This window comes from Leucoraja erinacea, chromosome 21, assembly GCF_028641065.1.
Source record: "Leucoraja erinacea ecotype New England chromosome 21, Leri_hhj_1, whole genome shotgun sequence".
NCBI classification, from domain to species: domain Eukaryota; kingdom Metazoa; phylum Chordata; class Chondrichthyes; order Rajiformes; family Rajidae; genus Leucoraja; species Leucoraja erinaceus.
The window spans coordinates 19,378,454-19,406,402 of NC_073397.1; the positions used below are offsets into that span (position 1 = coordinate 19,378,454).

The 27,949-nt window shown below is 38.8% G+C and overlaps 1 protein-coding gene across 6 annotated transcripts in view; it reads right to left on the reverse strand.

The window, feature by feature from the left end:
* The window catches only part of LOC129707349 (death-inducer obliterator 1-like), a 112,608-nt gene that overhangs the window by 11,668 nt on the left and 72,991 nt on the right, over positions 1–27,949 (reverse strand). For all 6 annotated transcript variants that reach the window (XM_055652318.1, XM_055652320.1, XM_055652317.1 and 3 more), the window contains 9 exons: positions 27,490–27,949; positions 26,270–26,429; positions 26,014–26,130; positions 22,459–22,560; positions 10,847–10,976; positions 9,024–9,540; positions 5,057–5,210; positions 3,819–3,908; positions 1,671–1,866 (listed from right to left, as the gene is read on the reverse strand). In XM_055652318.1, the coding sequence (XP_055508293.1) occupies positions 1,671–1,866; positions 3,819–3,908; positions 5,057–5,210; positions 9,024–9,540; positions 10,847–10,976; positions 22,459–22,560; positions 26,014–26,130; positions 26,270–26,429; positions 27,490–27,949 (1,926 nt within the window). The remainder of the gene's footprint in view (positions 1–1,670; positions 1,867–3,818; positions 3,909–5,056; positions 5,211–9,023; positions 9,541–10,846; positions 10,977–22,458; positions 22,561–26,013; positions 26,131–26,269; positions 26,430–27,489) is intronic.

The window sequence follows — 27,949 nt, forward strand, 5'->3', positions numbered from 1 at the left end:
ATACAAGATTGCTGAGAACTCTACATCTCCAAAATAGTCTCAGTTTCTTTCGTTCTGTAGCATTGCTAAAGTAACATGCATCGTGAAAATCTTCACAGATATTTAGAAATGTAGTTTAAAAAAAAAATATGAAGGACACATCTGTAGTTAAGAATTTTAGTAGCTGACATACACTGATGAGGTACTATTAAAAATTCCCACCACCAAACTCTATTGCCTCAGTAGACTGCTGTTATTGTATATGGCTCTAGTTCCCTGTTTGCTGCATTGCATTGTTCAGGCAATTTAACATGCACATTAAAGTCCAATAAAAGAATCATGGCTTTAAAAGAGAATCAAAGGCATAATTCACTGCAAAACCCTATAATGAGAAGGAAGTAAAAAACTGTAATATGATGGAATGCCAGAAAAAGCTTGTTTTTTTGTATATTAATTCATAGGATAACCTCAAAGAGAAAGTAAATTTGTACTAAAATATACCTTTGCTCGCCTCCACCAAGAATATTGTATGCCACGCAAGTGATAGTCATTTCATACTGTTTGGACTTACCTTTTTTTTAATCTTGAAGTTGCTCCAATAGCTTTGGTACAATCAAAAAAATCCACGAAGTTAAGACTGCTCAAACTATTAAGCGCGACTTGTTTCTCCTTAAATGTCTGAAGTGAGCATGCTTACGTAACACGGGGCTGACAATGGCAAACACTCAACAAATCCATTGCATTAGATTTTGCAAGCATTGTCCAAAATTGACTCAACCTGATAAAATTACATTAACATCTGTTTTGGAACGGATTTTAACTGCTAGAAAGTCACATGATACCAAGTAGTGATTACATTGCACTGTCAATTGTAACTCCAGAATTATCCAATTACACTATTTACAGATTTCACTCATTACTGTGTGTTGACTGGGTAGATTTAATTTACATATTTAATTTAGTTTTAGTTTAGAGATACAGCGCCGAAACAGGCCCTTCAGCCCACTGTGTCCGCACCAACCAGTGATCCCCGCACACTAACACTGTCCTACACACCAGGGACAATTTACATATACACCAAGCCAATTAACCTACATTGCTCCCACATTTTTGGAATGTGGGAGGAAACCGAAAATCTCGGCGAAAACCCACGCGGTCACGTGGAGAACGTACAAACACCGTACAGATGGCACCCGTAGTCAGGATCGAACCCGGGTCTCCGGCGCTCTACCGCTGCGCCACTGTGCCAAGTCTTTGGCAAAATGCCACAAACCTTGGAGAAACATTCATGTCCACAACACCCTGCAATGTTGTGGGAAACGGGTGTAGAATCGCGGGAGATGAAAATCATGGACAAGTCACTCCCACCATCCCAGGTCTATAATACATTCTTCCAGTCAGCCTGGGTTCCCACATATGGTAGAAAAAGAAATGTTGCAAATATTAAGTGCGCTCAGATTGTGGAAGGACAGGGAATCCAAGCAGAGTGAACTCACTCAAATAATGCAAAACTAAAATCTAACAACAGGGGAAACAGGAGAGTGAAGTCTCAAAAAGAGGTGTAATTGTTTGGCTACATGTATACACCAGGTTATGAGCCCTTAAAGTGATAATGTGAGCCAGCAGGTTATCAGCAAGTTGCTGTTCACCTGGCGTTTTGCTAATCATGTTTCTAAATAATCTGCTCTTACCTGGGCCCTCAAAAGGTAATAATTTGGAAGGAATCGGGTCATTAGCAGCAAGCGGAATTAGATAGAGGTCCTTGATGTGTCTGGCGTTATTTGCCACTACGCCAAAACGCCCGCGACTGTTGAAGTAGGAGTACAGCGAGATGTAGGTGACCTCCTCTTCCTCCGTGGCTGGGTGAAAACGAATGAGACAGACTTCCTGCATTTGTCATGGAAAGAAAACAAAGCAGATATCACTCAACACAAGCCAGACTGCAACCAGTGGCTATAGTTCTATAATGACCCTGACCATTACAAAATGTACCTCAATGTATATACAGAATGTTGCCAATGTCTTCAGACCCACCACTCCCTCGACTTAATTGTTTCATTGCTGATATGAACCTCAGAGTTATTCCTTGCCAAAATATTCCTCACCAAACATTCCTCTGGGTAGCATTGCTGCTGGAGTCAGTATTAATTGCCCATCCCCCAAAGATCCCCTTGAATTGTGCGACTTCCTGGCTACTTTGCTTTGTATAGAGAGCAGTTAAGGCTTGACCACTTTGCTATCGTATTTTAAATTGATCGAAAGATACAGCATGGAAACAGACTTTTCAGCCCATCGTCCAAACTGGCTGCCAATCACCCGTTCACACTAGTTTTATCCCATTTTTGTATCCGCTACCCACACTCGAGACAATTTACAGAGAATCAATGTGCCTACAAACCCACATATCTTTGGGATGTGGCAGGAAACCAGAGCACCCAGAGGGAACCCACAGTTACAGGGAGAACATGCAAATTCCATACAGGCGGTAACCTACAGACGTAGGACAATAATCTGCAACCTCTATCCTAACCCGCACCAGCCCTGCTGATCTTCTTCCTGCATCCATAGTATACTGGTTCACAATTGAGCAAAGCCTCTTAAAAATGGCATCATTTCCAAATCCTTGCATAAATTCATTTTTCTCCTCAGTAATCTCCTCTTTGCCCACATCTCTCACTAATAACAACTTCTTGATCATCCCCAATTTTAACCACCAACTAGGCCCAAGTTTTCGTATTCCTTCCTTAAATCCCTTATTTAAATCTCATTAAAAAGCCAAGGGAGGTACAAAATGCTGGAGAAACTCAGCGGATGAGGCTGCATCTATGGAAAGAAGGAATAGGTGACGTTTCGGGTCGAGACCCTTCTTCAGACTCATCACTTGGAGAGAAACCGTTTCAGCTGCCGAGCAGGGAAGATCTGACCGATTGCTTATGCAGCTATCTGTCAGGAAAGTGCAGTTGTCCAATTGCCATAAATAGTTTAATTAACAAATTTATTGCCACAGGAAGAATAATTAATCCTTCCATGCTACCAGCACCAGCATCATAGAAACATAGAAAATCAGTGCAGGAGTATGCCATTCGGCCCTTCGAGCCTGCACTGCCATTTAATATGATCATGGTTGATCATCCAACTCAGTATCCTGTACCTGCCTTCTCTCCATACCCCTGATCCCTTCAGTCACAAGAGCCACATCTAACTCCCTCTTAAATATAGCCAATGAACTGGCCTCAACTACCTTCTGTGGCAGAGAATTCCAGAAATTCACCACTTTCTGTGTGAAAAATGTTTTCCTCATCTCGGTCCTAAAAGATTTCCCCTTATCCTTAAACTGTGACCCCTTGTTCTGGACTTCCCCAACATCGGGAACAATCTTCCTGCATCTAGCCTGTCCAACCCCTTAAGAATTTTGTAAGTTTCTATAAGATCCCCCCTCAATTTTCTAAATTCTAGTGAGTACAAATCGCATCTTGTCCCCTTCCAATTGTTGTCTATCCTCCCAAGCCTGTCACCTACAATACCAGTGCCCCCACAATCAGACATCAATTCACCATTGTTCTACAGCCAGCATGATGAAAGAGATCATGTTCAGTGTGCTTCTGGCTCCTCATGTCTGCCAGAAGGGAGTAGTCTACACATTGCTGAATGGATGTTTTTTGCAAGAACTGAAAAATCCGAATAACCGCTGGAAAGTGAAATGATTTTATTTTATGGTAAATTATTCTGTGCAACAAGAAAATCTCTGCATAAATGAAGCAAAAATTATGTATATAAATTTAGGAGAACAAATTGTTTTGGTAGTTTACAGATTATTACGCAGATTAAAAGTGCAATACCTTGGAGAGAGATGACTTCAGTTTTCCTACATAATCCCATACTGTATGGGGTGAAATTCTGCCACCAATATGAATTGTGTCTGGCAAGTCCTAACAAAACAGAAAGATAATTAAAAAATGAAAACTTTACAAGTAAATTACCACCTGCATCACCAACCCCCATTATCATTGATAACAATGATAAAAACAAAATTAAATTTGCTAAAAAAATGCTGAATTTCATCACGAAGAGAAGCATTTAATTCCTCGTAGCAGTTATTGATAAATTGGCCTCAGCCATTAGAGGTTGAGGAATCCTTTTGGTGATCATTATCTGTTCACGCAGGTAACCATTTTGATGCTTGTTTTACCAAAAAAGACACAAAATGCTGGAGTAACAGCGAGTGAGGCAGAGAACACGGATAGGTGAGGTTTTGGGTTGGGTCCTTGCTCCAGAGATGCTGCCAGATACTCTGAATTACTCCAGCACTTTGTGACATTTCTGGTAAATCAGTGTCTGCAGTTCCTCGTCTCTACAGTTTGCAATAACTGTTTTCAGTTACTTAAAAAAAAAGATAATTTCAATAACCATGTCTCTTTTTTCATTCCAACTTGAGTCACATAGGTTTTAGTTCCAAAAGACGTGCCAGGATGCTTTGAAAATGAAGATGTAAACAAGCTTAACCATGCCAACTGACTGAATATTAAATAAAAATTCTGGTACTACTACACAGCTAAGTACTTGAAATTATCAATGTATATAAAATTAAGAGTTCACTGTGACAGTATTACAGCAAACATGAGGAATAACTTAAATAATTTAGTGCAGCAATTGTATTATCATCCTATTCACCTAATACACCTTGCATTGTTTGGTATCTCAAACATCAATCGAGATGCTTTAAACATTGACCCACTAATGTGTTGGGTGAAATTCAGGTTTCAAATACCAAATTCAAGACTGCTCTTATGTGAATATCGGAAACCCACTTCCAATTTTCCCATGGCTTGACAGCTCACATAATATCAGGTTGGTAATTTTTAATAATTGGTATTAAAAAAGCTGTTTCTTAACAGATCAAAAACAAAATCAACATTCAACTATTTGAATTCCCCCTCCCAGCTCCCAATCGTTCTTATGCTTAAGAATGATTACAAATGTACCCAACCTTAACAATAGAAATGTTCAAAGACTGACGTCACCTTAACTGTTACACACATACAGACAAAAAGAGCTGATGGGGCAAAGACTTCCTTACCTCTACCAGATAGTCAATAGATCCAGAGACTGGAAAAGCTTTAGTAACAAATTTTGCAACACCATGCATGTTGATGAATCCTTTCCAAATTGCATCCAGGTGAGAAAGAAATAATGAAGTATCCAATTCCACTTGAGTTTTTGATTCTGAAACTCTATAGACAAAAAAAATCAGTCAGAAAATCTTATGTGAGCAGTGGTCCCACCTCACATTTTACACATTTGTAATCAACGGTAGTGGATGAAATAGCTTGTTTACTGATCATTTGAAACCGCAAAAACAGCAGTTTTATCACTTCTCATCTTTTGTTTCCTAATAATGACATGTCCAACCTACTCCTGACAATCCATTAATGATCCTCAATCGTTCTGGCCATTATCATTATGCACACTACCTGATATCACTGCCATTCTTGTGCTGTTAAGACCATAATTGTTTAACAAATTCTTTATGTGAATGCACCATCTATTAATAAAGCAGCAGATTTGCCCACTATTTTGGCTCAAACCGTTTTTAAATACTTTATCCGTGCGCCTTTGCTACCATTCAGTGATGGCAACCATGACTGTGTTCCTACCTACCCCAGGTAACTTGTGTCTGAAGAAGGTTCTCGATCGAAACATCACCCATCCCTTCTCTCCAGAGATGCTGCGTCCCGCGGAGTTACTCCAGCTTTTTGTGTCTAACTTTTAATCCTTTTTCTTATCAAGAATCTTTCTATCTCTGCTAAAAATATCCAAAAGTCTCTGCTTCCTCCACCCTTCAAGGAATAGATCCTGATAGAAAAATATTTGCTAACATCTTAAAAATGGAAAGTTCCTCATTTTAGTGACTTTATATTTTCCCACCAGATTCTCTCTAACACCATTCTGTGTTCTATTGATCAGTTACTTATGGTTTGTACAATAATCTCTAATTCCCACATTTTCTGTACCAAAATGTCCAGAAAAACTACCAACCACCTCAGACTTATCCTGCATGAATCTATGCTAGTTTCCATATTTACCTCTACCCAGATGCTCCAGGGTAAATGTAACTTTATCTACAATGTTCACTTCCCTCTGGAAGGTGACTCTGGACTGTCAAAGCCACCACAGCCAGACATAAAAACAGCGTTTTCCCCCCCCATGAGAAGTAGCTCTACTCAACAACCAAAAGTTTGTAGCCTAATTTTGCTCTGGTATTTTATTTCATTCACATGTTTAAACTATAATGTTTTATTCTTAATTGTACTGTATGTCGTGTTGTTACGTGCGAGCGGAGCACCGTGACAAAATCCTTGTATGTGTACATACTTAGCCAATAAACTTATTCATTCCTTCATTGTTGTGATCGGCCTTTCCATAAATCCTCTGCATCCTCACATACGTTTCTATTTTTAAGTGCCTTTACCTTTTGCTTATATCTCTCAATCTCCTTCTTTTTGCTTCAATGTTTGTTTACTTCACATCTTAAGCATAATTGTTGTTGAAAAAATGCTTGACCAAAATAAAAACCTTAAGTTCAAGTACATTTAGTGAGCAAAGAGAACTTGTGCCAAACTGTGCTCAGACTTAAGTTTGCAGTCACTCAGCCGAAAATATTTGTTTCACTGCAGAATGAATTGTTTACAGAAGCGATTAAAGATGGAACCCTCCTATAAAAATTCCATTCGCCCCAGGGTCATTCAATGCATTGTACTTTGGCATAATCGTTGCACTATTTTACTCGTGTATGATTGTACTTTTCCACAATGTGATTTTACTGGATTGTATGTAAAACAAAACATTTAACTGCAACTAGTTACACGTGACAATGATGTTACAACTTCTGCACTGCTATCAATCACGCCGTCCCTCTGCAGGAAGGCGAATTTAAATCTGCCTCTCGCATCCAGTGCCCAAACACTGCCATCCACTGCGTGAAAATGTTTTAATCCTCGCCTTTCCAGATGGTGATTTGTACTGTTCCATAGAATTTGATCACCACCAGCTAACCTGAAATTACTTGGTTTATTCCCTTTTAAACAGTGCAACAATTGCAATCCTGCCATCCTCTGACACTACTTGCGTGACCAGGAAGGATTTAAATATTGTAGTCAGGGCTGCCACAATTTCCTTCCTTGCTTCTTGTAATAGAGTGAAACATACTTCCTCCAGGCCTAGAGGAAAGTAAGCTACACACCACTTAATACTACCTATTTTGCCATGTCTATCCTAAACAATATTTAATCTACTTCTGCCTCAACAATATCGACATTATCCCTGAGATGAAGAAACATATGGCAGTTTGAAGTGTGTTTACAACTAGTCAGGACAGATTAATTAACAGAATCAAGTCAAAGAATCATGCAGCACAGAAATGGGCCTTTTGGCCTGTCCATCCTGACCTCTTTGCCCAGCTACACTAACCCATCTGTCCATGTCAGGTCCATGCCCTTCTATGCTTTACTTTAAGTGTCTTATCTAAATGTTTCATGAGCATAACGATTAAACGTAGTGTATCTGGTATAGCAGAGTTCCAGGCATTAAGCACTGTGTAGAAAAACATTCTTCAAATCTCCCTTAATCTACCCTATTTAAGCCTCTTATTTCACTGATGCATTAGGGGGTCAAGTCACTTCTTCGGTTGAAGCAGGATACTTTTATGGTCACTATTCCTTTGTCTCGTTTTTGCTGGTATCTCACAATACCTGTTTTGGTTCTGATTTCCAGGTTATTACCTTTGGCTTCGTATCCACTACTTCATTTGGGAGGCGAAATTCATCTGAAAGTGTGCAATCACTTCCTTTCTATGGCGAGGCAACATTTGGAATATCATGAGCAGTTTAGTGAGAAAGGATGTGCTGGTGTTGGAGAGGGTCCAGATAAGATTTATAAATGATCTCAGGGACGATTGGGTTAATGTATGGGAAGCGTTTAAGCCTGTAGTCACTGGAGATTTGAAGGATGAGAAGGGGATCTTATTGAAACCTACCCGATAATGAAAGGCCTAGATAGAGTGGACTTGGAAAGGATGATTCCGGTAATGGGAGGCGAGAACCAGAGGGCACACTCTTAGAATAAAAGGAAGTACCTTTAGAATGCAGATGGTGGAATTTATTTAGCCAGAGGGTGATGAATCTGGGGAATTTATTGCCACAGAATGGTGCAGAGGTCAAGACATTGGCCATCTTTAAAGTAGAGATTGGTAAAGTTCTTGATTAGTAAAGGGATCATAGGTTACGGGAGAAGGCAGGAAAATAAGAGTTTAGAGGAAAAATATATCAGCCATGATCGAATGGCAGAGTGGACTCAATAGGCCAAATTCTGCTCCTATGTACTAGTTTTCAAATGCAGTCTAACCAATGATTTATAAAGTTCCAACATAATATTCAAACTGTTATATCCTAGCTCTGATCCATGAAGATAGCGTGCTATATTCATCAACCATGTTGCAATTTTCAAGAAACTATGGACTTGAACGCTAAGATCCTTCTGTTTGTCAGCATTTACTGTGTATGTTCGATCCCAATTTGACTTTCCAAATGCATCACTTTGCATCTGCCAAATCTAAAGCTTAATTGCTGAATTTATAGGTTTTCCACTAAAACTGGAAGAATTTAAGGTAAGGGAGAAAGAGAAGCAATGGGATTTTGTTTGTGATACGAATAAAACAGCGAATTATCTGAGAGAAGTGTAAAGCTAATTGGAATTTCTGCCCCAACTTCAACCAGTACTTTAGAATTTATTTTAAATTCCAGTAGCTACATCCAGCTGGCGTTTGTGTACTGGCAGACAACCCCATTAAAAAAAAGCACATTATCCAAATGTACTAATGGGATCCAAATAGCGATGTTAAGTTGCAGATGAATGGTTGCACCATTTGCCACCCAGCCTTTGAATAGAAATTTATTCTCAAACCTAATTGGAATTATTTTGTATGCAAATTTGCTGCATTATTTTGACAGCTATAGTTGGGATAAAAGACCTGTTGTCTCCTTACACACCTTGCTGTTGATACTCTGTACTTTTGCTCAGGTGTCCCTGATGGTTTTGACAGTATAGATTTTGGAACTGCAGATGTCAGGATGGATTTTGGTAAGTCCTCTTCCCCTTTTTTAACAGTTCTCACTGTCCCAGAAACTGCAGTTGGCGTTGAAGATGAAAATATAGTCTTTGGGACACTAGGGGCACTAAGACTGGAAACTACAATGGTGGATGGTGGGTTGGCCGCAGCAGCCCTTGGATCATTGACTGGTGACATGAAGGAACTGCGGACAGGTTTTGAAGCGAGCTGTGTAGTAACCACATTGGTAGTTGGCAGGCCTTCTGATGCTTTGGATAGAGGAGTCACTTCTTGGGTTGTAGCAGGCTGCTCAGTTGGTGGTGAAGCAATCAATGTTCGTTGGTCCTGTTCTTGCTGCTGCCTCACGTTGGCTCTTGGTTTTGCTTTTGGTTCTGGTTTTCTGGCTATCATTTTTGGCTTTTTAGGCACTGGTTCATCGTCCGAGACTTGAACTTTACCTAAATGTGGGCAAATCAAGAAATGAGATAACTTAACCCTTGGTCTTTAAATGCATAGTCGATTTTACTACAATTTATGCATTATCCCTGGAATATGTCACTCCCAACAGAATTAATTTGGTCCAAGCAAAGTAGCCCCACTTTTCTTTGCAAGGTTTCCATATTCAAGTATATACCTGATTACATTCAAACAGTAACTTTCAAATGTAATTACTGACATTCCAGCTGATGTTTTTCATTACGGCTTTTTAATTTATATTTGTATCACTAATCAGCCTATAGAACTATTATTCAGTCTGATCTCCCAACCGATTCCCACCCTCCATCTGTGTCCACCTATCACGTGCCAGGTTGTGCCCACCCTGACCTCGTTTCCAACTTTCTCACCCCATACTGCAATCAGGCTGAAGAAGAGTCCTGACCTGACAATCCATTTCCTCCACAGATGTTGCCCAACCTGCTGAGTTAATCCAGCACCTTGTACTTTGTATAAGCTTGAAACAGATTTACCACCCGACAAAATAATGTTGTATATACACCAAGAAAAAGTACTTTATGCACCACACAGGGTTGTATTGGTCCTTGAATGACACTTTAAAAAAAAATTAAAAAAAATTAACTTGTTGTGATGCTGTAACTACATTGCTTGGGATGGTGATTGAAATCTTAAATCAGATAAATACCTCAAAAGAGAAACCCTACACACTCTGTGTGAGAGGGATTAATTCAAAGGCCCTTTTAAAGAATAATCAGATGTGATCGACTGAAAAGCATTGTTTATACCTGTTGAATACGTAAATGTCATACTATAAATGAGGGACATTTATTCTCTATCTAGTTTGACTGAGGTGATGGCCAGTTTCTTGAACATTACTTAAATTATGTACAGTAGTTTTTACCAAAAATGAAGGGCTTTCTAGACCATTTCAGAGGGGAGTTAAGGGATAATTACAATGTTTTAAGTCTGGAGTTATATATAGGCCAAAAGGAATTAATGAGATTCTCCAACATCTAATAAACTAGATGTGTTCTTATCTTGAACCCTGTAGTTTCAGTTATCTTTACTGACACATGCTCTTTATTCCAAATTCATTTATTTAACCAAATTTAAATGACCCACCTGTCATAGTGGGGCTAGAACGCCATTTGTTGGTTAGTAGTCTCTGGATTATTTGTGCAGTATTACAGCCAATTTTCTACTTTGCCTCATAGCATCACGATAATTGAGGTGCATGTTTTATTCTCACAAACCATTTGCACTGAGTAGTGGTCATGATAGATCCCAAAATGTCCCTGTGTTGCTTACCTGTACAGATTCTGCAGTTCAGATCAAACAGGTGGGCTCGATGTTCATTCGTCGTGTCTTTAAGCATGCTGTTGAAGATGTCAGGTAGCGGGAGATTGGTCTTCTGAGTAGGGTGTGCATCTTCTAGCTCCTGAAGGACAGAATTTTTTTTTGTCATTTGTAAAGCTGATGAATATGACAAAAATGACAATCACCATTATCTGATGTACAAATTGCAGTCCAGCACAACAGTTAACCAAAACAGTAATCTACACATTTTGTACTCAGGATGCAATTTAAAATGCACTGGATTCAGGTCCTATAGTAATTTTCTAAAGAAAATTTGAAAAATACATAAAGGAAAACAAAATCAGGAGAAATAAAGAATAATTTGATCCCATCACATAAACCCACAATCATAACAGAGCAGTGAAATGCTTTTTTTTGTTGTTGTTGCACTCACTAAATAAAAATTGGATAGATATCACAAAATGGGATGTGATCTTTTATTTCCTCAATTTCATTTTTTTCCTAATCCAGTTTTCTTGCTTTTATTCTCTAGGTGTCAGTTAATTCGTTTTTCTATTCCTGTTGGCAGAATACTTTTGCATGGCATTAATCTTGCCCTCACCTCTGAGAAGCAGATTGCACGATTTTACCTAATTTACCCGTGATTCGTTTTACTAGTGCCAATAAAACTGCTTTCACGTACAGACCCGAGGAAGGGTAAAATAGTGTCAGCTTTAATGAGCAACTATGAACCATAAATGTAATTCAGTACTATTACAGAACCAAGCTAAGTGGAGAAACAAAGAACTGCAGATGCTGGTTTATACCAAAGATAGACTCAAAATGCTGGAGTAACTCAGTAGGTCAGACAGCATCTCCACCCATCCTTTTTCTCCGGAAATGCTGCCTCACCATCACTTTAACTTGCACATATATGTGCAAGTGACGAATAAAACTTGATTGATTGATTGACTTTGTCTATCAAGCTACTTAATGAACATTTTCTGAAACAAAGATTGATTTCTTCCTTGTTTCCAAAGCTAATTTGAATAAAGGCTACATGCTTACGTTTCAATCTGTCATCGCTGTCTCTCTTCCCCAAAGTGGTCTCTTCTACACCGAGAAACCAAATGCAGATTGGATGATGCTTTGAAGAACACTTCCATTCCATATGCAAGGATGACCCCAGGCTTTCACAGGAATGACACTTTAGCACCTTATTTTTACTTCTGTGTCTTCTGTCTCATTCTTCCTTCAAAACTGTACCCCGCCTCAGATAAACTTCCCACTGGCATAGACAGAACTAACCAAATGCATTTCAACCTTATTCATTTGGATTTGTTCACTATAGTGGGCAAAAGCATGGGCATTACAATGTGTAGCAGGAAAATAATTGCCTTCCACCAACTGCTACATAAAGCTGATCACCCTACCCCGAACAATGATTCAACTCCAGGAATAAAACTTCTTCAACCCCGAGCTGACAAATATTAATTCTCACCAAAGCAAGAAAAAGGGATCACTTTCCAAATTGCCAAGCAACGGTAGATACGGATGATCAAATTTACCACTGCCTTCAGCACGACCTTTGGTTGACAGTGGAAGAGTGCTCGAAGATCAACAGAAACCAGGCACTAAGCTCAAGGTGTACTGAATAAGAGTGTTCCCGGTTTCCAACTTGATTTGAGAAATGGAACAACCTACAATAGACAACCTCCGAATGCACTGAATAAGTACCACCAATTAGATCTGTGCAAAATTTTTCAAATCCATAGAACAGATAAGGAAAAAAATATATAAAAGCCTTGTATTTCAGTACCAACCCTCTACTCCAATTCAAATGTCATGCCTGTCCTATTTATACTGCTCTTAACTTCCTGTCTTTTCCATTTTATTCTGTAACTAAATCTGGGATGGAATTTTAGAGGTTTTGCCAGCTTCCATCATCAGAAAACTCAACAAAATATCTATGTTTATTCACTATCCTTTCACTATCCCAAGATGCTTCCGTGCTTTCCTTGAGCAGAAGTACACACTACCAAGTGGTTTGACGAACCACTTTAGAGCGCACAAGTGAGTCAATAATGTGGTGTTATGTGCAGGTCAAAGGGGCAGGTTTTCCTCACCTAAGGTCGATTCAGAATGTCAGAATTCAAAGATAATTCACCATGTTGTTATTTGTTTTAAAGATTTGCCAAAATTAAATTTGTTAAAAAAGCATTTTGCAGATAAACCCTCTGGGTGTATAATTGGTCTCCTTTTAGACCACAGTAGATCAGTAGCTTGTCCCTATGTATCAAAAAGGTTCCCTTGCGGCATAAATAAAAGTGAATACTACACAGGAGCTTTCAATCTTTAACCCATAAATATTGAAAAATCATTAAACTGTTAAAATCGAACAGTACTGCAGAGGAACAGGTCCTATGGTCTATGATGTATGTACCAAATTAAATTAATTCCTTCTGCCTGCACATGATGCATCTTGCTCCATGTTCATGTGCCTATATAAAAGCTTTTTAAACACCACTATCCTATCTACTTCCACCACTTCTGGCTGTATGCTCCAGGCACCTAATACAGAAAGCTTTTTGCCCCATAAATTTATTTGCTGATCTTTAATCACTTTTAAGACAATTTTTTAAAGCTCTGTGAGATATTGCAGTCATAATACATCTAGTATGCCAGCCACGTGCTGATTTTGCAAGTTTATGGCCATTTTTAACTATTCAAGGTCAAGTTATTTGGAAGAGAACAATCGTATAGAAACATAAAAAATTATTGGGATTGGACAGGCTAGATGCAGGAAAAATGGTCCCCATGTTGGGGGATTCCAGAACCAGGGGGGTCACAGTTGTAAGAATAAGGGGTAGGTCATTTAAGATAAAAACTTTTTCACCCAGACAGTTGTGAATCTGTGGAATTCCCTGCCGCAGAAGGCAGTGGAGGCCAATTCACTGGGTGTATTCAAGAGTTAGATATAGCTCTTAAGGCTAGCGGAATCAAAGGATATGGGGAGAAAGCAGGAACAGGGTACTGATTCTGGATGATCAGACATGATCATATTGAATGGCGGTGCTGGCTTGAAGGGCCAAATGGCCTACTCCAGCACCTATTTTCTATGTAGATCATTTGCTGGATTTTTGCGAGGCAGATTGGCAATGTGACTCATTCTTGTGATACAAGTCCTCCCCCGTCCTCTACACTTCAAAATCCAAACAATCTTGGTTAATTTTTCTAATATGGGTGAAACCCTACCTGTAACCCAAATTATTGCCTTACAATTTGGGTATCTATAGTGTTATGTTGATTGTTTTCCTCCTGCATTTTCCTCATTAAAAATGATTTTCTTGGACAGAATGCAATTGCATTGAATACTGGTCTCTTGATGGATTGTTTTGATTTCACTCCGATGTTGACACTGAAATACTCATCTTTACCTTTCTTTAAAAAGGAATTTAGAAACATTGAATTATTTTTTGAAGAACATGTACATGTAGGGGGAATATTTGGCAGAGTATCCTGTCCACTTTGGCACTTGGCCACAAATAGTGCTGTTTTTATAGCTTGTCGTTCAAAAGGCAAATTGTGTGGCCCACTGTCTAATGATGTGTATACAACTGGATGAAGTAGTGCTCATTGTATAGAAGTAGCTTTCATTCACTTTCACATCGTGGCAGAAGGTACCCAAGATCACTATGCAAGCAGCAACGATCAGCAATGATAATTTGTGGTAAATAACAGCAGCCACATCCTACATGAGGCAATTTCATTGCTTACTCTGTGGAATGGAGACATCAGCTAGACAAAACATAGAAACCAAACTGAATGGTAATGTTGCATTAAGTAGAGAAAGTGCATGTAGCACAGAGCTCGTATTATATCATGGCCTCAACGCAGGGGTGGGGGGGGGAGAATGTTGATGAACTGATATATCAACACCAGTTAATGCAACGGTTAGTAACCAAATCCACATAACCCACAAGATCTTGATTGAACGTTTATGGCGAGCTACCCATTGTTAATAGTGTCCTGTTTGGGTATTTTCTAGTAAGAGACAAATTGAAGCACCAGAAAACTCAAGGGTATTTAACAGCTGATAGCTCAGAAAAATTGGCTGCATCCTGCTGATGGCACTTCTTCAATTAACTCCAAAGGGGCAATGTATTAAGAGAAAATATTTCTGTGGGTAAGGACACTCAGGACAAAAAAAAAAACATACAATATGAATGAGAACCTTTTGGAATGAACAGAAATGAACCAACAGGCAGAGGAAGGAAGTAGTTTGGAATTATTTAGCTCATCAACGTTACCAAAAACATTAAAATGAATTGGACTTAAAGGTATATATAAGCAAGCAGGGTTATTAGATATCATGTGGGATCTTGAGAAACAGTGTTCTGAATACCACAGAAAAAGAGAATTCGTATTCAACTTTAAGATGATTGTTACAAATTCATCAATGATATAATCGATGGGATAGCTATGAAAGAAGCAGAGCAAAAGATATGTTTTGCAAAGGTTTAAAAAATAAAAAGGATCCTCAATTAGGGCGCTAGCTAAAGTAAATATTACCCCAATAGATGAGTAATGCCCATTGGCAAATGTGCGTATAGCATCTACAATTTGGTAGTCACCATGCATCTTAATTTGATTTGTGATGGAGAATGGCTTTGTGGATTCTCATGATAATCATGGCAAAATGTCTACAAATGAGCCAGTAGACAATGGTCAAGTGGTTAGGCAAAAACCTGTTTGGCCTGAACCTTTGCAGTGGCCCTTTTCGTAAGAGGAAAAGGTGGGAAGAGTTTGCAAGGGATGCCACAAAACTTGACACTTTCAGGAGACTTTAAACTAGGGATGCCTAAAAAGTAAAAAGCATAAAAATTCTTAAAAATAAAATTTACTTGCAGTTTGCATGATTCTAATTATGTGCAATGATTCTAGCCAAACCTCAATTGGCTTTCTACTAAATTATATGAAATGGTATGTGACACAGGAGGGGAGTGGGGCAGAAAAAAACAGCCAAAGCCATGTTTCAAGCAGACATAAAGGCTTTAAAATGTATTTTTGGGGCCGAGGATATGTCAGCAGACCATGTCTTAGTTTCCACTCAATAATAGCGCATGATTATGCAGTGGATTTTTGGAGGATGATCGAGTTTGGGCGTGCATTACTATGAGATTATTATACTTCCTTACATAATTTTCAGTTCAGTAGCCATTTTCCAGGCAGAGACTACAATACTTTTGTTTTCTGTCAATTGACTATGCGTCCATGTATTTTAAAGAAACAATGGACAATAGAACATCCATCCAGTTGTAGACTTCACGTGATTGGTCAGATGGGACGGTAGACACAAAATGCTGGAGTAACTCAGCGGGATAGGCAGCATCTCTGGAGAGGAGGAATGGGTGACGTTTCGGGTCGAGACGCTTCTTCAGATTGATGAGACACCTTGTTTGCAGATCCTTGATGATCCTTGCGTGCATTGAAGATGGTGTGTGCAAAAAAGAACTTGAACACTTAAAATTATGTTACTCAGAGGGGACATTTCCCACAATAATGTGCTGTGTTACACAAAAAGTCGGTTGTATTCCTCCTGATACATGTTTTCTTCAGGAAGGGCGTCACTCAACTTTTGGATAAACATTTAATGAAATGAAATCTTCTGTCATTAATGATCAAATGATTCTGAGGCAGTGTCTGAGGTGCATTGCTCAATCTTTTGCTTTAATTACAGTACAAGCCCTATTTTAAATCTATGTATTGCTGCTTTTGCTTTGAACTGCTGCAGGGACAGAAAGGGGTCTGGTATAGTGCAATACAAGTTCTGACAGCACTATTTTTCAGTTCTCAGTTATAGTTTTCCGTGTATTATGCGCATTTCAGAACATGAATGGTGCTCTGGGTTCTTTGTTTACCCCAAAGTTGTAACTCATCTGCAAAGATTAATGAGACTGCTTCAAAATGAACTTCCCTATAATTAGCACAATCCCCCCCCCCCCCCCAACCCACCAAAAAAACTAGTAATTTTCTAGAACAACCCTTTAACTTAATTGCCAACAGAAAGTGAACAGCGGTGCATCAGATGATTATGGCCATAGAGTGCACCAACTACAGCAACCCACTAAGGCTTCTTCAACTACATCTCCCTAAACCTGGACCTTCAGTTTAAAGGGGCAGTAGGCGGTTGGGAATATAATCACTTTCAACCTTCACCTTTCTCCTATTATTGTGGAGAAACCATTAATTGTATGAATTGCAGGAGTCAATTCAGTCACTAGTGCTAGACAATATATACAGGTGTTTAAACAATAAATTGCATGCTGACCCCAGTAAGATATTATGCTCTAAAATGTATGGATTACATCAGTGTTTTTCATGACTATATCATCAATTTACTTAATACATTTTGCCCACAAGAAGTCGCATAGCTGTTGGGTTCAAACTTGCATCCATCCACGAAACTCAAGGAGATCACAAAATTAGGACTTGAGTGTGTAACGTTGCTGCGGATATCATCAGCTCATTTATATAGCTGTATTCCAAATCAGTGCAGAAGATAGGATTCCAGGGCCACCAGAGAGAATCACAGGATATCAAAGCAGTTGCAGTACTTTTAATCACTTGAAAATATACTCCCTTTAAATTTTGTGTTTGATCATTTCAAACCTTAGTACAATATGAGGCAGTGAAGTGTGACATTTTCCTACCTGTGAGAGAAAGAGAGGATGATTGTTTCTTCTTGGCAGTTCCTTTTTCTGGTGAGATAACAGTATGTAGGGAGAGTGTCTGTGATGTGGACAATGTACACCATTCACGGAAGTAGGGTTAGACATGGGAAAAGGAAATTCAAAACCCAGGTCAAATTGCTGAGATCTTCCTCAACAGATGAATGTTTTGTAGAAAGCCAAAAAATAGAAAACAGAAGTTTTTGCACATTTCCTCTGGTAGGAGAACCAAATTAAGTGGGGCCCAGCCTTAAAATTAGAATATTCAAGTTGATCTTTGGAAGTGGCTCGTTACAAAGAAGGCAGGATAAATTTGAAGTATTGCCCCCATACAGCCAAGTCAGGACAATGGAGGCAAGATATGGTTCACCTAGAACCCAGTTGATTCAAGGAGACTTTAATTCTCCCCACAGATCCCATGTTCTTCCACTTCCAAGGCAATGGTGATTGTGTTAAAATAAGCTTTTATTAATGGAGTTAACATCTTCATTTTGTCAAAATGAGATCGCACCAAGGATGGTGTTACTGAAATCACAAGCATTACTTTGCTCCCACGACCCACCTCTTTTCCAGGTTTTTCCCCCTTACTACAATCAGTCTAAAGGGCCCCAATCCAAATCATCACTTATCCCTATCCTTTAAAGATGCTGCCTGACTCACTTGAGTTTCTCCAGCACTTTGTGTTTTTTTGTATATCAGCATCTGCAGTTCCTGGCTCCAGAATAACTTTGTAATGTTACATTTATTTCATCCCTTCAACAAAACGTTACCTTGTTCATTTCCCACCGTCTCTTCCTCACCCCCCCCACGGTAAAATCCCATACTTACTCTCTTTCCTCCTGGAAAAGGTAGGTACCGTCTTCACTCGACTATGAGTCAGTGTCTTACGTTTGTAAGCAACCAGTACTAAATCCATAAGGTCCTCGCCTATGCTAGAGAAAAATCCCTACACCTACTGTGATTTATCTAACCCACTGTCCATCCATAAAATATTATTTTTGGTATCAGTCATTCCATGGGAATACTTTCAAATGCCTTACTGAAATTTAAGTATTCTACACCCACCACCATACTACTATTCGAGTTGTGTCGTCACACCATAGAAAGCTTGATTTTTCAGGAACTTGAAACTGGCTAGCCAGAATTTTACCTTTATCCCAATGCTGAATGATCTTATCTATAAGGATTTCAATAGTTTAACCAGAATGGATGTTGAAACATTGGTCTGTAGTTTCCTGGATAATGTTCTTTTTTTTTCTTTTAGAAAAGATAGGAGCATCATCTTCCTCGTTTTGGATGATTTGTTGGGCCTTCTGGTTAATTGAACACATCCCTTTTTAAAATCAAGAAACAGTTTACCCAACAAATTCAAAGGCAACCTTGATGACATGAATAACCACAAGTCTCTAGAACAGCCTCTGGGTTTCTTCTCCTGTAAAATACCCTGACTTGCTTAATAAAATCAAGGCATAAATCCATTTAGCATCTCTGCAGCCTGTGCAGCATGCATCATGCCTGATCCAAATTTAGGGGTCATACTCCATTTTTCTTCATCTCTAATATAAATCTGTAAAAAAAAACCTGTCACATTAAATTCTAATTTGATTATGCCAATCCAAAGCTAGTAGGTACTGATTCAGTCTCTTTCATTGCCATTTTCCATCATGAACTTAAATATTTTCCACACCAATCGTTTAGGAGTCAAGTGTGCTTTTAATCTTAATATAATAGAATTTCCTCAAGATTTAGCACATTGGTTTTAAAATTTGGTGATTCTGTTTCTAGCTTTTGTAACTGCTTTAATTTATGTCAGTCATGAAACAGTCAACCTAATTCTTGAACATAGACACAAAATGCTGGAGTAACTCAGCCGGTCAGGCAGCATCTCAGGATTTTCTCCAGAGTTTCAGCCTGACCCGCTGAGTTATTCTAGTATTTGTGTCTATCTTCAATGTAAATCTGCATCTGCAGTTCCTCCCTGCACAACCTAATTCTAGAAATGCATTTCTTGTTTAATTGGTGGAGATATTATAATTATTAAATTCCTGATAAGCAGATAATTCTAACTATTTGCCCCTTATTAGACATTTTGCTCAGCTCACCTACAGTTTCAGGGTTTTTGTTGAGATTGGGGGTGGGACAAGAATTCATCAGATTATCCTAAATAATTATTTAATTCTGAACAATCTATTAATTCTACCTAAAACAATGGTCTTCTCTTCACATGCTCTTTCCTTTACCACAACACCAGCGATAGTTCCACTATAAATGGCATTTATGAATAAGGCAGAATGCTGACAATTTCAGGAGATTGTAGTGAAGAATTTCAATTGAATTATTTCAAGTACCAAACATCAACATTTTAACCTCACAAAATACATCAATTGAAATTTGATGCAGAAGCTAAAGTGAGTAAATCATGGCAAATGCTCATTTAAATACTTAAATGGGAACATGCTGGAATATTACTGCTATTATGAATCCCACTAAGAAATCTGCAGGGCATACATTATTTTTTTAATTGATGATTCTGCCTATTGAACCAATTATATATTTTATGCAAAAAGATCAGTTATTGATTCCAATTTGTTACCACTGCATCATGTAAAATATATATGGCAGGAAGGAGGGAGGAGAAAGGTGGGAGGGGGGAGAGAGAAAGCGGGAAGGAGAAAGGCAAGAAGAGGAGATAGAAGATGGAAAGAGGGGAGAAAGGTGGGAAGGGTAGAGAGAGCTGCATGGAAGAGCGCAGAACAGAAAAAATGATAAATAATAAGTTAAAGGAACAAGTTCAATATTAAGGGTCATGCTGTAGGTCAAGAGCATATGAATGGAATACTAATAAATGAGATCTCAAAACTCTCATTCTCTCTTGAAATCACTTTTTATTCTATTCTTTTCAGATGTTGTTTAAACCCACTCTTCTGACAAACTGATCACCCATGTTTTAAGCCTTGGATTTTCAGCCTTGGATTTGGGTTAATATCAGACTAATTATCTTTCTATTCAGTACTTTTAACAAACCTTAAATGGCAAATATGGGCCGATGAGAAAAATTCTATTCCTTCAAATAAGTGATAATGACAATGCTTACATTGAAATTATCACTATTACATGGAACCTCAATTTAGTTTGAAGTCTGCTGACAAACAACATTAAGTACAGTCATACACCCTAGTTGTTAGTCTCATGTTTTTCCATGATCATACATCAAGGGTTTTACCTTTAATTCATGGGCATTAACACCTCAGATGACCTGTCCATCCAGCACATAGCTGTAATGATGAAGATGACACACCACCATCACCAGAGATTTACCATGCCATCGAATACTCCAATACATTTCTACAGATGCATTGTAGAAAGAATCCTGACTGGTTGCATCATGGCCTGGTGTGGAAATTCCGACACAGGAACACAAGAGGCTGCAGACAGTGCTGAACTCGGCCCAGCCCATCACAGGCACTGCCCATCCCATCAAGAGTATCGACATGAGGTGTTGCCTCAAGAAGGCAGCATCTATTATCAAAGATGCCCACCATCAGGGCCATGCTCTCTTCTCGTTGCTACTGCCGGGCAGGAGGTACATAAGCCCGAAGTCCCACACCACCAGGTTTGGTGCAGGTGCTTTCCTACAAACATCAGTTCTTGATGTGACCCACACAACCCTAATCCTCATTCAGCAATAGAACACTACAGATCAACTCTTGTACTACCTGGGACTTGTTTTCTAATTGTGTTTTAGCATAAACACTTTGTTACATAGTCTGTATCATTTCGCCATCTTGGATAATTTATGTATAATTTAGGTTGTGTGCTGTCCAAGTATGCACCTGTGCTGCTGCAAGGTCTTGAACTGTATCTGTATCTTACCACACTTGTGCATATGATAATAAAGACTTCACTTACTTACAGGTTACTTAATTAGAAAGATCATAACAGCTTTATCGTCATGATCATCCATGTTTTTGGTCCCCATGATGCCTAGCAGGGGTATTGGCGATGTTTTGCCCAGATCTTGGCTCTGTGCCAGCCTGTAATTTCAAGTTATCACCTCTACCAGGGAAGGCGATAGGCCCAAAATCCTGACACATGTTACTGAGGCCCAGTCACTCCCTTCTTCTGTGAGATTTTGATTTCACATGGAATCGCTTTGTTCATTGATTCTTTCCTTTCATTACTTGTAGCTGGAATACATTTGAAAGCTCCATTGTTGCTGCAATTCAAAGCTCCTGAATTCAATTTTGATGTACTTTCTAAACATGTTGATATCACCTTAGCGTTGCTGGATTTGAACCAGCAGACAACAGCATTTGAGAAAGCACTGGATTATGAATTGAGACCGTCCCAAATGTCGATGATACTGGTCTGGACACTGCTTTTAATTAAAAAATTTCATCCCTTTTAATCTATTTTTGTTTTGTGGAATATCCCAAAGCTTGGGCATCAGAACACTGCTGGAAGTTGAAAGATCACAGAACAGGTAATGATACAATAGTAAAAAAAATAACCTTTACTGCTGCTTTGATACAAGGATAAGATTTAGAAGATTTTTCATCCAAGGCAAGAACATTCCTCAATTGGGGAATAGTGAATAACTGATGATTGCATCACTGACAAATAAATATTGGCACATTGGCGCTTGCAAACATGGGTATAGAAACGCAAGGACTTGCTGAGATTGTATAATTGGTTTTAAGTGAGCGACAGTTACAGCAATATATTGCTTTGCTAGAAAGCTGCCAAGAGTGTTATTACCAGAGAAGCTGCTTCACCTTGTACGCCATGTCAGTAACTAGGGATAAATGAGTAGGAAAAGTATTGTGCAAACGATAGCTGTTTGCTTTCCTGTATTGACAACTTTTTAGAGTTCATTTCAAACTTTATACGTACATCAGCATCTGACATGGGTGGTGCCTCCTCCATATCAACTTCATGTGTGTTCGCTGCCCGGGAGGCTGTTCCTTTGGTTTCACGCTGCAATCTTTCCTGTGCCTGTGAAACAACATCAAAATATATCAATACTCTCATCACACTGAAAGCACTATTGGTTCAACGGCAGGATTAACCATAAACGTAGGTTTGATATTTATCAAGCCTAATGTGTTCAGTTTTGTGAAAACTCAGAATAATGCGGATGCTGCACATCTGAAAACAGAAATGTGTGACAATACTCAGCTAGTCAGAATGCATGTGTGGCATTGGAACTAATGATAAATCACTGATCTGAACTTCAGGAGTTTCCTTCCATACTACTCAGCACTGAACATTTTTTTTATTTTCAATGAATTTGGTTAATTCAGACTGAATGAGAAATGCTGCTTATCCTAACTCTGGTAAGTAACACTCTTATTCCAAAGTTGCCACTCCACTGCAGTCCATATTAACTTGTTCACCAATTCTTATGTCAAAGTGATATACATCATGCAGGGGTACAATTAACACCGTGGAATTCCAGCTTCACCTACTTCCTACTTCATCCCTTTTAACCTATTTTTGTTTTGAGGAATATCCCAAGGTTTGGGCTACTGATCCTCTCCCAGCACAATTCTTGTGGAAAATAAGTCATTAATTAATCTGGAAATAAAATCAATAATGTCGACTATGAAATGTCACCCACTAATCTCCTTACCCAGTCTAGTCTTTGCAAGACTTCAAACCCATGTGGCCCTCAAAAGAATCAACCTTTACTCAAACATTAAAAAAATCACACTTCAGTGGTAATTAGGACTAGGCAATAAATGTTCACCTACTCAGTGACATTTACATTGTGTGAATGATTAAATAAAATTACACATGTATTTTATTTGGAATACTTAATTTCCATTTTAGACAATGTAATTTTGAAACGTTTTTGTTTCAGATTTTTCCAATAATTCCCGAGTCAATTTCAATTCAAATCTGTACAGCTTTGTGTCTATTTTCACTATGTTCCAAATAGAAAAATAATCTCTCCATTGGAATTATTCCCTTTCTTCTATCCATCCCTCCTCCAATTTCCCTATAGCTTGATAGAAACTTATGTTCTCTCTTTTTCAGTTCAGGCAAAATATATTCAAATTGACAAGTATGCTTCTCTATCCACAGATGCTGCTTGACTGGCTGAGTATTTCCAGCATTTTCCATTTATGCTTCCAAAACTTGAAGAAACACAGCTTCTAAATCACATTATTTAGTTATAGAATCATCAATCACTGCAGCCACGTTACCATTTCCATAGTTATGGAGAAGGATAGGACTTGGCTCACAAGGTCCTAAAATATGGTACGGCCGATTTCGGAGGCATTAGGCAGGAATTGCAAGAGTTGATGGGGGAGAGACTATTTGCAAATAAGGAGACGAAAGGCAAGAGGAAGGAGTGGAAACACTTTTAAGAAGTCAGGCAACGTTTAATAACGTTTGGCGGGCATTTTACATTTCCAGTCGGCTTTCCTTGGTCCTGAAAACTCCAATGAGCCAATTAAAATTCCTAGTCAGTGAAGGAGATTGCCTACGGCTGCCCTCGATTGCCTGTAACTAAATAGCGACTCCACTCCACTACAAGTTAAAAAGAACCATGCCAACCATTTTTACTCGCGGAAAATTTTTCAACATGGTGAAAAGATTTCCGCGACCTAACCTAACTTCCCTCGAGCATGAAGGAGAGTTCCAGTGACCTCATAGGACCTCCTAGGACCACGTGTCGACCATGCTACGAGTTTGAGTTGAGGGAAAACTCTTCTAAACTCACAGATTAGGTCGCCGCAGTGGGACAGTCCCTTAAGGAATTGAGGCATAGAAGTTGTGATATCTTAAGATTGGATACAAATTAGCAGAGAAGATATTAACAGTTCAAAAGCACATTAAGGCAGATACATCTCCATGGCACTGATCAAGTGCATCCTCAGACCTTGTGGGAAGCTAGGGAGGAAACTGAAGGCCCTTGGAGAGATTTTGCATCATCTTCAGACACGGATAAAGTTCCAGAAGACGGGCGGCTACTGCTGTGCCATTATTTAAGAATAGTTGCAAGGACAAACCAGGGAACTATAGGCTGGTTGATGTCCGAAGGAAAGTTGGTGGAGGCGATTTTTAGGGATAAGAACTAACACCATTTAGTTTCAGAGATGCTGCGTGGAAACGGGTCCTTTGGCCCACCGCGCCCGCGCTGACTAATGATCACCCATACTTTAGTTCAATCCTACACACTAGGGACAATTTACAGAAGCCAATGCCTGCAATTTACAGAAGCCTGCACGTGTTTGGAATGTGGGAGGAAACCAGAGCATCTGGAGAAAACCCATGCAATCACAGAGAGAACGTGCAAAGTCCACACAGACAGCACCCAGTCAGGACCGAACAGGGTCTCTGACGTTGTAAGGCAACAATTCTACTGCTGCGCTATTGTGCCACATTGGTTAGTCAGTATTTGATCAGTAGAATTCCTATCACAGTAATATTCTTAAAACATGTGTTCTAAAACAGGTCGAGTAACTTTCTCTCTCATCACTAGGGATTCTACAATAACACACACACATTGTATTTTTGTACTAAGCTTCTTGTGGGATGCCTCATCAGCCACCTTCAAATTTAATTATGTCTGTACACAACAGCTACTATATCAAAATTTAAACTAGATTTGACCCATAGCTTTGTTTAATTAATGCTGGTTATCCCATGCATCTCTTAATCTTCCGTTCTTTGATCTTGAATTATTACCATTTCTAAATATCTGCTCATTAGTAAAAAGAGACTGAGACTATTATACATCTATAGAATTGTTACATGGGCAGCCCTTGGGCATAATTTGCATATAGAAAGATTTGAAACTTAACAAGAATCAGATCTCTTTTTTGGTTTGCAGTATATGCAAAAATATTTATACCAATAATACATGGAATACAAGAATGATGCCAAATTTATTCCACAATAACCACCAAATATATAAAGGCATTATAATATTTTGAATAAATAAACAGGAGTCATCTTTTTTGGTACCTTGATTTTCAATCCAACTTTTCAATCAGATCATAACTACTTTGTACCTCCATTCCATTGCCATCTGATAATGCCGCCGTGGGCGGCACAGCGGTAGAGTTGCTGCCTTACAGCGTTTGCAGTGCCGCAGACCGGTGTTTGATCAGAGATGCTGCCTACTGAGTTACTCCAGAATTTTGTCATTCATGTGTTTACAGAGTAGTCTTTATACACTGAAGTACTTATTAAGGTGTAGTTCCAAAGGCTGTTTCCCACATTGTTTATATATCTACATGCGCAGTAGAAATCATTATAGCTCGATAGCTCCAATGCGAAACAAGATCGTACTTGAATGTGAAATAAAATTATACCCAAAGCAAACAATTCACCAATAATACTGATACACCACATACTTACCAAGCAGATTAACTGCACCAACATGTATAAAACTAAAATGGACCCCAGACCAGGATTCTGAGCTCAGATACTCACAGTTCTGCTCTCCTGTTCTCCCCAAACTGCCAGTTCCTTTGATTCTATTTCTTCAGGACTCATACGTACCAAATGGAAAGGAACAATCTCTTCTCGTACAACACGCCGAAAGAGTCCCTACAAAAAAAAGTGAAAGAAAAAACAATGAATGGGGCTGATAATTAGGTAAAGTACAAATATACACACGCAATGCAGGTGGTCTTGCATCAAATGCATAAAACAAGCGTCAATTTTACCGCAGAAGCGCAAAAAATACCTGGTTCCTGGGGTTCTTCAAATTGAACATAATACTCCGGTATCTGCTCTTGTACTTGCTGTGAGTGTCTTGGAACAGGGTGAAAAGCTCTTTTTCAACATTCACTGCTATCTTTCCTATTGTGTCTTCAGTTACACGAAGATCGTCACAATCATTCACCCTAGTTGTACAAGCATAAATAAATGTGGTCATTACCTTGGTAACCTGGACAAAAGAGTACACATCAAGAGAAAAGACCATGCTTGGCACATACAGAGTTCAATACTGAATAAGACTGACCCATTGGGCACAATCTAAAGATGCACAAGCTTCAACTGAGACACAAGTAACCCATGGACAGCAACTAAAATATTTTATCAATTCCCTGATTGTTTGTTGGTCACAGGTACAAATATTACTGTTATATTGTTTACCCTGTAACCCAGAGCTATAAATTAGGGATTTGGATACAGGAGTTTAAAAAAAAAAAAACTGTCTTTGCTAAATTTAAATTGGATTTAAAAGTTTGCATTATTTATAATGCCTATGAAGGAACTATGCATTGCAGATTAAAATTAAGTAATTGCCTATGAAGTGATTTACTTTGGTAGGAAGAATAATATTTTAACAAGGGTACAGGCAAAAAAATGAGAGGCAAAAAAGTTGGGAAGATGGCAGGACAAATTAACTGCTAAAATCCACCTAGAGTCTTCAGCTCTGGAAATGGAGACACAGACAGATGTGGGAATTCCCCTACTCTCACATCACTGGCTAAAGTTAAAATCACTGTACTCAATTTACTTTAGGATTGAAGTTAAAATATTTAAGATGGATAGAAAATGTACAAGAAAAGGCATCGGGGCGAGGGACTTCATTCACATGGAGAATAGAGAAAACAAACGTTTGACAAACATAATTTGACTAAAGCTTATATTAATAAGCAGGAGAAACAGTAGTATGCTAATTGCCAGACTATCATACTTAGGCAGAAATCAGTCATTTAAATTTACTGCTCATATATGCCGAAGGTTGAAGGGAAGATTTTAAAACTGAACCCCGAGCACAGACAATATTAAAAAAATAGTAAATCTCAAACAGAAACTCACTCCAAATTGAGGTTGGAAATTAGTAAATCACAACCTATTTAAAGATGGCACACTAATACAAGTACACTGGCGAGCCTGGTTCATCCCTATTAACAATTCCATATATCATAAACAATCCTGTCTTAAATTTCTCACCTTTTACAAAGGATCTCCTTTAACGAGCGTCGGATGTTTTGGCGGATCTGAGAGTTGGATAACGGATTGGTGTTTTTCACAACAGGGTTTGACTGTTGCTTATCCCCTAATCTTTTTGCCAGAGACTGTTCACTTAGATGCACTGACTGTTTTGCTGTGGGAGCAGAATGCTTCATTGGTATTCGGTATGAAGACTGCTGCTTAGACAAAATTGGAAACTTCGATGAAACTTGCAGCTTAGATAAAATTGTCTGTTTGGACAAAGTCTTTTGTTTAGAAACAGCAAGCTGTTGAGTTGCAGAAATAGGTCGTTTAGTTACAGCACGATGCTCCACTGTATTGACTGACTGTTTCACTGTTGTAATTGATGGTTTAGAGGACGTAGCTTGCACACTTGCATTGGGTTGTTCATCCACGGAAGCAGAATTGGTTCTCTTGTCAGCTGAGCCCTCTTGTTGAA